General features: G+C 37.2%; 1 protein-coding gene across 1 annotated transcript in view; it reads left to right on the forward strand.

Moving 5' to 3' along the window:
* LARGE1 (LARGE xylosyl- and glucuronyltransferase 1) overlaps window positions 1-15,046 on the forward strand; it is a 447,356-nt gene that overhangs the window by 195,763 nt on the left and 236,547 nt on the right. Inside the window, exon 5 of the mRNA XM_070756235.1 lies at window positions 8,277-8,400. Within this exon, the coding sequence (XP_070612336.1) occupies window positions 8,277-8,400 (124 nt within the window). The remainder of the gene's footprint in view (window positions 1-8,276; window positions 8,401-15,046) is intronic.

A 15,046-nucleotide genomic window follows, 5' to 3' on the forward strand; every position in this document is an offset into this window, starting at 1 on the left:
GTTAAGTGAGTTTTGCCCCATTTTACGACATTTGTTAAGCGAATGATTTCAGTTGTTAAATTAGTAACACAGTTGTTAAGTGAAACTGGCTTCCTCGTTGACTTTGCTCATCAGAAGGTAGCAAAAAATGGTCACCTGAACTCGGGACACTGCAGGTGTCATAAATACAAACCAGTTGTCAAGTAGCTGAATGTAAATCACGTGACCATGGAGATGCTACAACAGTCAAAGGTGTGAAAAATGGTCACAACTTTTTTCAGTGCCGTTGTATCTTTGAACAATCTCTAACAAACTGTTGTAAGTCAAGGACTACTCGTCCTGATTTTCTTCTGCTAAGAATTAAGACAAGCTTTGTGGCTGTATGAGGAAGTCAGAAAAAGAACATCAAAGTAACAATACTGTAACTAGTATGAAACTAGAAAACCAGCAGGGGGAAAAGATGTTTCTGGGTTTATTGTATAGAATGTCAAATAGGTATCTTACAGCTGCTGGACATAAGTTGCGGGTTTGTTCCCAGAGCAGTAACTGGCTGGTTCTTGGGGAACAAATCTATTCCCTTAAAAATAAGGCAGCCACGCTAGACATCCTTGGAGAGGAAGAGCTGTAAAGAGGAGACATTTCAGAATTTGAAAATTTTGCTCCAGGCACATAATAACACTCTCTTGCTGTCAAACAGAACAAGGACCTTGGAGAAGAAGAATAGTTTTGAAGAAGAGGGACATGTTCCTTTAGGTGGAACAAATAGTTGGATGATGAGCTGACATCCCCTTACACTAAGAGTATCCTCCAGGAAAGGTTTTGGTGTGAGTAATGAAATCATGAGAAACTCAGGTTAAAAAGGTGATTAGCTTGCCTGTGTGAAGACTGTGGATACCATATGTCAGTAAGACATGCTGGAGGTTAATGCTGAAGAGGAGATAGTGGGCATGGTTCACATTGCATCATTGACTTGAGAAAGTCATAATATCAGAAGGGGGGCAAGGCAACTTTTAAAATGATCCTGAAGAAAAGTTGGTAGGGGCTGGATACCAACCCACATGGAAAGTATATCATGCATGCTACAGGAACCTTACTGTGTAAAGAATAGTACCAATATTGGGATAATGAAAAGCTCAAACTAAAACATATGGAGAATATGATATAAGTCTGTCATCCCAAGGTAGAAAACCTAGAGTACATTTTAGCATTTGACTGCAATTGAACCCAATGTTTCTGTTGCTAGGTGAAGTGGTTTATTCCCTTTCCAAGCACCCAGAGTGCAGGGAGCATTTATTTTCTCTGTGTGCTGGCAGAGTTTTATTCCCTCTCCAATGCCCAAAGAAAGGAAAATGCTTTGTTCTTTCTGGACTGTCAAAGCCTCCTTAAGCGCTACCAAAAGGCTCCTTTAGCAGCCCAGAAAAGCCCAAGATGGCCGGGATTAAAAAGGGGGAATGGCAGGAAACTGGCCGGGCCTTTGTGCCGCTCTCAAATTTTCTGGGAATTTTTTCCAGGCTCGGGTTCTTAAGTAGAAAATGGTTCTTAAGAAGAGGCAAAAAAATCTTGAATACTTATCTAGAAAAGTTCTTAAGTAGAGGCATTCTTAAGTAGAAGTACCACTGTATGCTGTTCTTTTCTGCTACATGCTATTGTTGTTGTTGTTGTTCTTCTTGTTCTTCTTGTTCTTCTTGTTCTTGTTCTTCTTCTTCTTCTTCTTCTTCTTCTTCTTCTTCTTCTTCTTCTTCTTCTTCTTCTTCCTCTTCCTCCTCCTCCTCCTCTTCTCCTCCTCCTCTTCTTCTTCCTCCTCCTCCTCCTCCTCTTCTTCTTCTTCCTCTTCCTCTTCATCCTCCTCCTCCTCTTCTTCTTCTTCTTCCTCTTCCTCCTCCTCCTCTTCCTCCTCCTCCTCCTCCTCCTCTTCTTCTTCTTCCTCTTCCTCCTCTTCCTCCTCCTCTTCTTCTTCTTCTTCTTCCTCTTCCTCCTCCTCCTCTTCCTCCTCCTCCTCCTCCTCCTCCTCCTCCTCTTCTTCTTCTTCTTCTTCTTCCTCCTCCTCCTCTTCTTCCTCCTCCTCCTCCTCCTCCTCTTCTTCTTCTTCTTTATTAGATTTGTATGCCACCCCTCTCCAAGGACTCGGAGAGGCTCACAACAATAGCAATACAATACAAATCTAATGTTAAAAAACATAGTTAAGAAACCCACTATCATTAAAAAACAGGCAAGCTACAAAATCGCACCACATTCACGTCCTACTAGTCAGAAGGGGGGGGGGCAGCATAAAAGTCCAATAAATAAATAAATCCTTTAAAAAACTTTTTTTCTACTTTAATTACTCCATTTTCTTGAAATATAAACTTTTAAGTTTTAAAATTAGTTTTAATTGGCTTTAACGATTAATTATTGGGGAGGTTTTTTTTTATTTAGTTATTCTAGCAATTCACAGACAAGGTCATATTCTTGGGTAGGGGCCTTCAAGCCTGGCAACTTTTAAGACTTGTGGGTTTCAACTTCCATGCTATGCTGGCTGGAGAATTCTGGGAGTTGAAGTCCACAAGTCTGAAAGTTTGAAGACATCTGTCCTGGTGACTTCTGCCAGGTTCAGTTACTGCCAGAAGTTATATAAGGCCTGTCTGCTTGCCTTCCCTTAAGTATTTGTTTCGTGCAGTACCTTTAAAATTCTTCATGAGTTGAAATAATGCAACTTAACTAACCGATGCCTGTAAAGAAGGATCTGTGTCCCTGTCTCCTCTCCACCCCTTATTTCTAACATACTGGTTGTGCAAAGAAATTCTCAAAAGCCTAAACATCATCCTTAACTGCTTTCCATCTTCAAAGACCGGAATTAGAGGGCTTGCTCTCTAATGCTTAATGCTTTCCATTTCACTGGGTTTTTTACTTTGTTTCTCCTGACCTTTTGTCTCAGAGTGAAACGTCTTTGTTTTTGTTTTCCTAATCTCTCCAGTGAGAGTATATAACATTTTCAGCTAAATGGCCTTCTCTTTTCTACCGTCTTGGGGAAATGCTTTAATGACAAAATGATCCATTCATATCTATTGGCAACTGAAACCTTCCCCTTTTCTAGCCCGTGGAGACACATTTGGTCATTCTTAAAGATGGTTTACTTTATATCTCTTAAATTCTTCAAGACCTTCACGGCTGCTTTTGTAGAATTATAAAGTCAGTCTTTCATTTCTTTTATATTTCCTTCTTCCAGGGATATCCGAGGCACCTAACAACAATAAGTAAAAGAAAATTGGTATCTATTCTATAGACTAGTGATTTTCAACCTTTTTTGAGCCGCGGCACATTTTTTACATTTACGAAACCCTGGGGCACATTGAGCGGGGTGGGGGTGGCCTAAAAAAACTTTGGACAAAAAAATTCTCTCTCCCTTCCTTCCTCTTTCTTTCTCTTCCTTCCTTCCTCTCTTTTTTGCTCTCTTTCCCTCCCTCCTTACCTCCCTCTATGTCTTTCTCTCTCTCTCCTCTCTCTCTCTCTCCTTCCCTCCCTCTCTTTCTTTCTCTCTCTTGCTCTCTCTCTTGCTTTCTTTCTCTTGTTCTTTCTCTTGCTTTCTTTCTCTCCCTCTTGTTCTCTTTCTTGCTCACTCGCTCTTTCTCTCTCTTGCTTCCTTTCTCTCTCTCTTGCTTGCTTTCTCTTTTTTTCTCTCTCTCTTGCTTTCTTTCTCTCTCTGAGCTTCGCGGCACACCTGACCATATCTTGCGGCACACTAGTGTGCCATGGCACACTGGTTGAAAAACACTGCTATAGACCAAGGTTTATATTGTTGTAAACTGGTTGCGAGTTACATTAATTTGATTTATTTAATGCAGTCTGCGGAGAGGGGCGGCATACAAATCTGATTAATAAATGATTGATTAATAAATAAATAATTTTTGTACTAGATTATTTTTAACTATATTTTCTATCTTGTTGATAAGGCTTTTTTTGTTTTGTTTTTCTTACAGACTGGTTTGTTAGCCCGGCACATGCATTATTCACTAATTCTATTATTACATTTGTAGGCATATGTACCAATGTGTAGTCAGGTCATGGTCATGCACAGATTATATGTTATGTACTTTGAAAGTCCCTGAGCATGTAAAGTAGCTTTGCTTATTTCCTTCAGACTAGTTAGAACTGATTTAAGGCACTGTTGGGGTTTGTCACATGTCCATAGAAATGGCAGGTAAATAGATTGTTCACCTGAGGTCATTTAAGTAGCTTGTTTAATGTGGCATTGCTCTGGCATGGGTACTAAGCCAGGCAGTCAAATCATCAAGAGCCAAGACCTTACATCAAAGCAAAGTTCATCTCTATGTCAGTGCTCTTAATTCAGCCTGCATAAATGCTGTAATAATTAGTCATTTGATAGTGATAATTCAGGGTTTCCTATGTTTTTGTTTTTAATTGGTCCATGTCAGTAGAACGTTGTAATGGGTTCACAAATGTCTATCAACAGAAACAGCATTTCAAAATGCAGACCAAAGAATAGGATCAAGGCTGAGCTTAAAAAAGGGGTGGATCATCCAGCTCTGGGAAGTGACTTGGAATATTGCCTACTTTGATGTTCCCAAACCCCCATCCTCACCCCTTTGTCCTTCCATCTGTAACAGTTCTAACTGACAAACCAAACCAAGCAAGCACTGATGAGACGTTCCAATCTCTGAATGCAAAACTTTATTGAGTACATCATATCGGCAGAGATTGAAAGCAAAATCAACTCTACCTAATTCCCACAGTTTTCACATAATTAAAGAATAGACTCCCTCCTCCTATTAGTACAGATCACATCGTCCAATTACATGCCCAGGTATTGTTAGGGAAACTGTCCAAGTCTTTGTTGAACATCTAGTTAGATGACCTTGGTTCTCAAGGGACAATTTCTTGTTGTCACCTAGAACTGGCATTCTGAAAGTGGCTCTCTATTATTGTGGCAAACTGAAAAGCAGCAAGGGTTGTGACAGCAAAATCACGGTTTGAAGTTGACACCACCACTGTCATATGACCCACAACAGAATTGTTTTTAGGTGGCTGGAAAGAATTCCAGAAACCATTCTTGGTATGCTTGCTTTCCATTCTCTTTCCTATTGTGCCTTTTCTTTCAGCTTTGAAAAGTCCTTGTTGTAACACTAAAGACAAGCAAAACCACATGGACTTTTCCGTATTGGGTCTAGAGAGCAAAAATGATCCTTTAAAAATCTGTGGGGTTTCTCCCACCCCCCAAACTTGGCAGCTTGAAGATGTGTAGACATAAGTTGCCAAGTTTAAAAATTACTGATTTAAATTAAGCAAACAACTATGTAATAAGTCTCTGTATTCCAACACCCCAGGAGAATATAGACAATTGACTTAGATATCTACTAAGCAATGCTTTTGCAACAGAATCATTTTAATTTTGTAGATAATTCAAAAAAATCCATTGTCTCTCTTTATAATGTAATATTTTCTAAGCACCCTATCATGGATGAAAAATTACACTTGGCAGGTACAGGTATTTAACTTTTTAAATTGTAAGTAAATGAGAGCTCACAGTGATAATCAGAGGCTTGAGAGAAAGCTGTGAAAATGCTAAAGGCTAAATGGCCCATCTGTTTTCTTCTAGCGTCTACATCTTATTATTCCTTCTCCCAAGTGGGAAGTCACACAGGTATAAATGGATAAGCAGTACTCCATTTTGAAGTGACCACACATACTTACGATATTTTTCACTGATGCTTAAAAATTGAATGTATAACACCTGCATTCCAAATCAGTGTAATTCAGATGCAGATTTAATATTGCTTATTAAAAGTGTGATTCCTTTGTCATTTGTAAACAAGAGAAATATATCTGTGAGATAGAAATTAAAACATGCCATTAGCTATCCAATTTAATGTCCAAGATATTTGAATCAAATTTTCAGTGGTTTTATAGAATGACTTTCTAATCGAATACAGTAATTTACAACCAACTAATGCTTAAAATTGAAGAGTTGCAATGGTAGCACAAATGTAACTTCTTAACTCTATATACAACACCACACTTCTTACCTTCTTCATTTAAAATATCATAGCACCAATTTCCAAGTGATATTACCAAAGTATATTCTGGAAATAGAAATACTAAATAGATTGTTGAAGAAAATTTCAATCTTACTTACAACACAATAAATATATATACAGTATATCTGTGCACATTGTTGGATAATTTTACTTATTTTATATCATGTAAGCTGCCAAGAGTCATCTCACAGGGGGGGGATGGGTAGCATAAAAATATAATAAACAAACAAACAATTAAATAAATATTCTTTGCCTGCATATGCATCTTATTTTCAAAAAACATATTTGGACCTCCTGCTAAAGGGAAGTTTATCCTAGGTAGTTAATTCCAGATTTTTTTTCATACACTATTCGATTGCATGAGTCAATATTTTTTCCAAGACTAATTTAATTTGTGAACGCAACAAATATACTGTAAACAAATGATATAAACAAATTTTTAAACATGGCGTTTGTAAAATGAGTCCAGGTGTTTCCAGGGAGGTATACTACCAGAATTATTGCTATAGAGCCCCCAGGCCTCTAGTTTATCACCCTGTGTTAAGTGAAGTATGTTACTGTTTCTCATTAGGGTACAGTTCTTTTTTAACAGACTTGTTTAATGACTATTCACAGTTACTATGATTATGAAAAAGTAACTTTTATCTACAGCCTTCACAGATCTAGAAAGCAAAGGAAAGCTGAAGGTCAAAATCACAGTTGCAATGTCACAAAACAACCACGTCACTTAATGACCAAGTTGCCATTGAGAAGTTAGTAATATGGCTGTTAATTGAATCTGGCTTCCCCATTGACTTATCAGAAGGTTGCAATTAGAGACCACATGACTCTGGGACAGAGAAAGGTCATAAATATGAACCAGTTGTCAAACATCTGAATTTTGATCACATGATATTTTTTTATTTGATTTGATTTGATTTTATTTTATTTTATTTGATCTGATCTGATTTTATTTGATTGCCGCCCCTCTCTGTAGACTCGGGGCGGCTAACAACAATAATAAAACAACTTATAACAAATCTAATATTTAAAATAATTTTAAAAACCCTTATTTAAAAAACCAAACATACACACAAGCATACCATGCATAAATTGTATAGGCCTAGGGGGAAGGGAATATTTCAGTTCCCCCATGCCTGACGACAAAGGTGGGTTTTAAGGAGCTTACGAAAGGCGAGGAGAGTGGGGGCAATTCTGATCTCTGGGGGGAGTTGGTTCCAGAGGGTTGGGGCCGCCAGATAGAAGGCTCTTCCACTGGGTCCCACCAAACGACACTGTTTCGTCGACGGGACCCAGAGAAGGCCAATTCTGTGGGACCTAACTGGTAGTTGGGATTCGTGTGGCAGAAGGCGGTCCTGGAGATATTCTGGTCCAATGCCATGAAGGGCTTTATAGGTCATAACCAACACTTTGAATTGTGACCGGAAACTGATCGGCAACCAATGCAGACTGCGGAGTGTTGGGATAATGGGGATGTTTCAAATCATAGCTTTGAAAAACGGTCCTAAGTCACATTTACATTATTGTTGTAACAGTATAATGTATAAATAAAAAAAATGTATAAATAAAAAAATTAAAAATTGGGAGAATATTCATCTTTGAAGAAGCAAATTGGATATTGGGAGAAAATGTTAACTATAACCAAATAAAATGGATTTTAAAAAACCAAACCCTGTTCCCATGATGGCAAACCTCTGGCACGTGTGCCACAGGTAACATGTGGAGCCATATGAGACAGCATGTGAGGCACTGCTATATGTCAGCTCCAGTGCACATGTGCATGCTAACTGGCTGATTTTTGGCCTTCGGGAAGGCCGTTTCGCTTTCTGGGGACTTTAGGGAAGCTTCCCTGGAGGCTTTGGAGTGCAAAATACAGCACAATGAGCAAACTGGAAGTCTATTTTTCCATACTTCCGGTTTGCCTGTTTGCCTGTTTTTCAGCATCCAAGGCTTTAATGAGGCTTGTGCACATGTGCGGGGACAGGGGGGAATCATGCACATACACAGGGGCAGTGTGGGGATGTACACATAGATGGGGAGAGGGAATGGGTATGGGCACATGTGCATGTGCTAATACACGCACACACACCCTTTTGGCACACGAACCAAAAAAAGGTTTGCCATCTCTTCCCTATTCTAACATGATGTACTGCTGCCTAAATGTAAAGCCAAGCATGTTTGATCTGCAAGAGGGGGAGAGGCAATTCTTTCTGTATAAACAGAGGCCTTCACCATTCTTCCTTTCTTGTCTTTTCTTTCTAACAGGCGGAATCCTCTTCACTTCCATCTCATTGCAGACGCCATTGCCAAACAGATCCTGGCAACCCTTTTCCAGACATGGATGGTCCCTGCAGTGCGCATAAACTTCTATGATGCTGATGAGCTGAAGGTAAAATGTAACCCAAAAATTGCTTCATTTTGGGATTTCCTTGTGTAATTACATAAATCTTAAAAACGTGAAATTTGTCTCTTTGAGAAGGGCGGCATAGAAATCAAATAAAGAAGTAAGTAAGTAAGTAAGTAAGTAAGTAAGTAAGTAAGTAAGTAAGTAAGTAAGTAAGTAAGTAAGTAAGTAAGTAAGTAAGTAAGTAAGTAAGTAAACAAACAAACAAACAAACAAACAAACAAACAAACAAACCCATTTGGTTCAGAGATATAATCTGAATTTTTCCAGCTACAGCTTCCTGGAATTGCTTGCTTGGTTAAGCAGCTCTATGCTTTGCCTGCTGTACACAGCCAACTTAAAGGCCTATCCAGAGGTGGGCTGCTAAGGTGGAATCATGACGTGTGCTCACCCCCATGACTCTGAGTGCTGGCAGAGTCCTGTGCAATTCTGCTACTGCAGGTGCGCCCGTGTTTCGGTGCATTTTTTGCTTCCGCTCAGTGTGCCGAAACACAGGCGCACCTGTGTCTCCATGTGTGATTCTGTTACCTGCCCAGGTGCAGTAGCAGAATTGCGCTGGACTCCACTAGCACTCAGAGCCACGAGGGTGAGCACATGTCACCATTCTACTTTAGCAGCCCATCTCTGGGCCTATCATAGAAACATAGAAGACTGACGGCAGAAAAAGACCTCATGGTCCATCTAGTCTGCCCTTATACTATTTCCTGTATTTTATTTTACAGTGGATATATGTTTATCCCAGGCATGTTTAAATTCAGTTACTGTGGATTTACCAACCACGTCTGCTGGAAGTTTGTTCCAAGGATCTACTACTCTTTCAGTAAAATAATATTTTCTCATGTAGCTTCTTGTCTTTCCCCCAACTAACTTCAGATTGTGTCCCCTTGTTCTTGTGTTCACTTTCCTATTAAAAACACTTCCCTCCCGAACCTTATTTAACCCTTTAACATATTTAAATGTTTTGATCATGTCCCCCCTTTTCCTTCTGTCCTCCAGACTATACAGATTGAGTTCATTACGTCTTTCCTGATACGTTTTATACTTAAGACCATCCACCATTCTTGTAGCCCATCTTTGGACCCGTTCAATTTTGTCAATATCTTTTTGTAGGTGAGGTCTCCAGAACTGAACACAGTATTCCAAATGTGGTCTTACCAGTGCTCTATATAAGGGGATCACAATCCCCCTCTTCCTGCTTGTTATACCTCTAGCTATGCAGCTAAGCATCCTACTTGCTTTTCCTACTGCCCAACCACACTGCTCACCCATTTTGAGACTGTCAGAAATCACTACCCCTAAATCCTTCTCTTCTGAAGTTTTTGCTAACACAGAACTGCCAATGCAATATTCAGATTGAGGATTCCTTTTCCCCAAGTGCATTATTTTACATTTGGAAAAATTAAACTGCAGTTTCCATTGCTTTGACCATTTATCTAGTAAAGCTAAATCATTTACCATATTACAGACCCCTCCAGGAATATCAACCCTATTGCACACTTTATCTATGCATTCACTTTTTAACATTGAACAATTCAATTCCAAACTTAGAAATTTGTACAAAATTGTGCAATATGGGGATCTGTTCATTAAAAAAAACCCACATTGCATTTCTAAAACAATTTGCCTGCACACAAAAAAAAAGCATTATAAAATGTCAGTTTGTACTAGCACACCATAAAAGCCTTCCGCATATAAACAAACTCTTTCCTAGCGAAAAGTGTGTAGAAATTCTCAGATATGCAGATCATGGTTGCCCCAAAGGTGCTTTTTCAGGAGACAACTGGACTTTCTTGGGTTATTTTTAAGGTGTTTCGCTTAAATGGTGGAAGGTCTTAAGCATAAAACGTATCAAGAAAGACTTAATGAACTCAATCTGTATAGTCTGGAGGACAGAAGGAAAAGGGGGGACATGATCAAAACATTTAAATATGTTAAAGGGTTAAATAAGGTCCAGGAGGGAAGTGTTTTTAATAGGAAAGTGAACACAAGAACAAGGGGACACAATCTGAAGTTAGTTGGGGGAAAGATCAAAAGCAACATGAGAAAATATTATTTTACTGAAAGAGTAGTAGATCCTTGGAACAAACTTCCAGCAGACGTGGTAGATAAATCCACAGTAACTGAATTTAAACATGCCTGGGATAAACACATATCCATCCTAAGATAAAATACAGAAAATAGTATAAGGGCAGACTAGATGGACCAGGAGGTCTTTTTCTGCCGTCAGACTTCTATGTTTCTATGTTTCTATAAGCTATTTTATCTAACAAGGTGTCTAACAAGGATATGGAAAATAGAAGCACGTATTCTAGGTTACTTTTCATCATCATCATTATTATTATTATTATTATTATTATTATTATTAATTGGATTTATTGCTTGATGTTATTTTTCCATATTACCATACTTGTCTCCATTTTCCATTAAAGATATGCTTTTTTAAAAAAAAAAAACCATACTTTTATTTGAAAGCAGCAAGCCCTTTTTATTTCTAGCAATCTCAGATGTGCTTAGAATTGCAACATTAAATTAGATTGTGGTTATTTACAGGTGTGGGTTGGAAGTACAGAAAGAATGTCATCCTGTGAAATTGTTGAAAATACTTTGACATCTAAAGGCTGTGATAGTAATTTTCATGGCGTATCAAATCAATTTCTTGATTAAGATCCTGTAAAAAGCTAAAAACATATTTAGCAAATTGCTGTACTAATTTCCAAGCCACTCCACACATTAGAAGGAAGTGAAAACAGAATGTAATTTGAGAAAGTGGCAATGTGAAGGATTATCTGTCAGAAAATACTTCCATCTTTTTTTAAAAAATCAGTTTAGCTTGTATATTAAGCAATGAGCAAATATTGACACAATTCATCTTCCTTTTGAAAACTAGTTTGAAGAAAACTGGAAGGTAATATGAAATTAATAGATAGATTAAATTACAGTACCCATTACTTCCAAATGGCATGATTGGCCATGCTAATTCAGGTAGAGAAAAGCTGCAATTCAAAGCATTTGAAGAATAGTCTATTAGGAAGGGCATTGCCCAGTTAATATCTTACCCAGAAAATGAATACAAAATCATGTTTATAAGAATCTGGGTCTTGGATTAGATTTTCCAGTAAACCATTTGATGCTTCATGCATGGAAAATAAAATAATAAAGTGGGCAAAATGTAGGATTTGAACACAATTGTCAAGAATTAACACATAAGAGTTCTTGCTTGCTTTTGGCTTTAGCACTAGTTGCAGTTACTGTGAACATTTTTATTCCCAAAGGACTTCTGGACAATGGTCTGAATACAAATCATTTGAACCTTTGTTGAGAGAAGAAACCTAGGAAAGGTCACCTTGATCAGATAATTTGATAAATCTATCTTGGCAATAGTCATAGAATCCTCAGAATTTGAGATTCCTAGCTTATGAATATAAATTAATCCTGAACTACTTTAGATTTCCAAATCGATTATGATTCAAATGCTAAGAGACCTTTCCGATAGCTTTTAACATAATTCCTTAAAAACACTTCATATGCCTTTGATTCATAGTAAATGTCTATTATCATGGAACTGTAAAGATTTGAGTCTTGCAAGCTTTCTCTCTGATCATCACTATCAGCAATATAGTAATAATAAGCCTACCAATGAGTCTGTAAAAGTAAAAACTTTGTCAGGTAGTATGTCAATTAAATTTTTTTTAGCCACTAAGCTTTGCGTAAGTTAGTTTACCACCGGAATGGAATGGAGTGGAGTGGAGTGGAGTGGAGTGGAATGGAATGGAATGGAATGGAATGGAATGGAATAGAATAGAATAGAATAGGAAACACAAGAAATTTGTCTTGGTGCATATGCTCTCAGTGTACATAAAAGAAAAGATGAGTTCGTCAAGAATCATAAGGTACAAAACTTAATGATAATCTGGATACAAATAAGCAATCAAATCATATTATGAACCAGTTAATATAAATTGTAAGGATACAAGCAATACAGTAAATGGGAGGGGATGGGTGATGGAAATGATGAGAAGATTACCGGTAATAGTAGTGCAGATTTAGGAAATAATTTGAGAGTGTTGAAGGAATTATTTGTTTAGCAAAGTGATGGCATTTGGGGAAAAACTGTTCTTGTGTCTAGTTATTCTGTTGTGCAGTGCTCTATAGTGTCACTTGGAAGGTAGGAGTTGAAGCACTTTGTGTCCAGGATGTGAGGGGTCTGTAAATATTTCCACAGTCCTCTTTTTGACTGGTGCAGCATACAGATCCTAAATGGAAGGCAGATTAGTAGAAATTATTTTTGCTGCAGTTTTAATTCTCTGAAGTCTGTGTCGATCTTGCTGGGTTGCAGAACCAAACCAGACAGTTATAGAGGTGCAGATGACAAACTCAATAATTTCTCTGTAGACAATTATTTTATTTGTTGTAGATGTTATGTACTTTTGAAGATCCCTGCCTTGGTGCATATGCATATTTCAGTATTGTAATAAATAAATAAAATACTGTATTCCCTCTCCTTTTAAACAGATTATTATAGTTTCTTATCTAAAATTCAGTCATATAGTTGTTCACCTTAATGCAAACACTTGGAGACATGCTTGATGAAAACTGAAAAATTATTTTCCCTTTTCAAAGACTTATAAAATTAAGTGGAATATATTTGTAGTTATATATATTTTTCTTCTTAATGTTTTTATTTATTGTGATTTTCTTACCTTTTTTGTATGTGAAGAATTGTTCACTTCACTTCAAATACAGTATTTTTTTTAAAAAAACTTAATATTAAGAGTTATTTATTCTCTTTAATACTCATAAATCTTCCAAATCTTTGGTTTTAATCTTTTCTAGTCATATCTGAAATATTATCTTTGATCTGTTTCTTGATCACTTAAGAAAGAATTCAGTTTTTATTACTTAATTTATTCTTGCCTGCCTTATTTATTAATTTATTGTTGTGTCTCATTTTGCTTAATACTTTATTTGCTCAAATTCATTTCAAGTGCTTGTGTGCACAATGTTCATTTAGCTACATTTTTCTCACTTAAACCTGTTGCCTTTTATTTTCCCTTCTTTGGCTTCTGTGCTGTATGTACATCATACAAAAAAGTTAAGTTCTCATTATACTTTTATATAGAAGTAATTTTGCACTTCTCTGTATATAATTTCTATTTGAGTTTAGTGTGTTCTCTTTTCCTGGTCTCATCTTCTATCTGCAGACTGTTTTTATTTTGTGGCTGGAAGGTCAGTCTTCTGTTCATTAACATTTGGGCAGGAGATGTCTTACCCTCAGCTAGAGACTTCATCTATTCAGGTGCCGTATGGCCACTTTCTATGATCAGTGCCTTAATGGGATTTTTCACATTGTGCCGCAAAGCTTTTTCCTTTTAAGCGTAATTGGATTGTGTTAGAAACAGTGAGTTTTCTGCATTTTAGCAGTTAATTAGTTGTCACTTTTGGCAATAGTGCTCTTCTTATTACAGAATGCAGTCAGTCCATTTGTTGTGTCAGTTTCAAAATATCAGTCTAGAGAATAAGTCTACGATTTTTTTCCCATTTTTTGGGAAGACTCCTTTCAAATTAATTACAATCTTTCCCTGAGTAGTTCCCTCGGTAATGCCATCATTTATTCTGGTCTTACAACTAGTCAATCATCTTCATAATAGCTTTCTACCTCTTCTTTAGAGGTTGAAGTTTCCTATTATTCCATTATGATCTTGTTTGCACCTGCAGCCCAATGTAAATATAATTATCACTCCAATGTGCATCCTATTTGGGTTCAATTTCAAATCTCTGTCCTCTTTTTTAATAATATTTTCAGGATCTCTTTCATACAGTAACATTATTAGTGATTTTCATGGACGTTAAAAAACTATATCGGCAGTCCAACAACTGCTAATAATCAATTTTAGAGGACAAAGGATATTTCTGCCTGAAGACATTGCATCTAGTGGGAAAGCAGCTATGTACCTTAACAACTCCAAAATGTTAGCTATTTTCTAGAGATAGACTAATTAATTTGTGGCTGTATTGATGGATAGATGGGAGGGAGAGCGGGAGGGAGGAAGGAAATTCTGGTTTTTTTTGTTTGCCTTGGTTTTTCTTTGCAATGTTATTCCTCAATGGAGATTGTGAGTATTACATATTTTTCAGGAACCCCTACTTTATTATGCTTGTGTCACTTGGATTTTGGACAAAGAAATAACTGGTATCTTTGCAACAACTCTTCCTTATAGGAACTACTCGGAATTTTTTTCTTGAAAAGAAATGCGGATTTTTCTTAAAAAAAATAATTTCTCTTTTACATGAAACTATAATGAAGTACACCGTGAAGGTTAGAGTAGTTTAAGGCGGGGCAGGATTACATTATGGAAATTTTGCTGGTTCTTGGCATCTTGATTGCCAGATGTTAAGAAGTGTGCTCATTCCTCAAGGTATCGGAGTGGGGTGGTTGTGCGAAAGTATCCCAAGTTGTTTTGTTTTTGGTTTTCTTTCCTCTCTTAACGTTGTTTGCCAATTTGCTGGGCACTGCATCTAGAACACATTGGATATTAACGAAGCTGTAGAGGAATCTTAGAGAGAGAGAGATTTCTTCTATAAACTGTATTTACATCTTTGTTTGATAGATTATTTCCCTGTTTCTTAGCTT

This window comes from Erythrolamprus reginae, chromosome 6 (assembly GCF_031021105.1).
Source record: "Erythrolamprus reginae isolate rEryReg1 chromosome 6, rEryReg1.hap1, whole genome shotgun sequence".
NCBI lineage: Eukaryota > Metazoa > Chordata > Lepidosauria > Squamata > Dipsadidae > Erythrolamprus > Erythrolamprus reginae.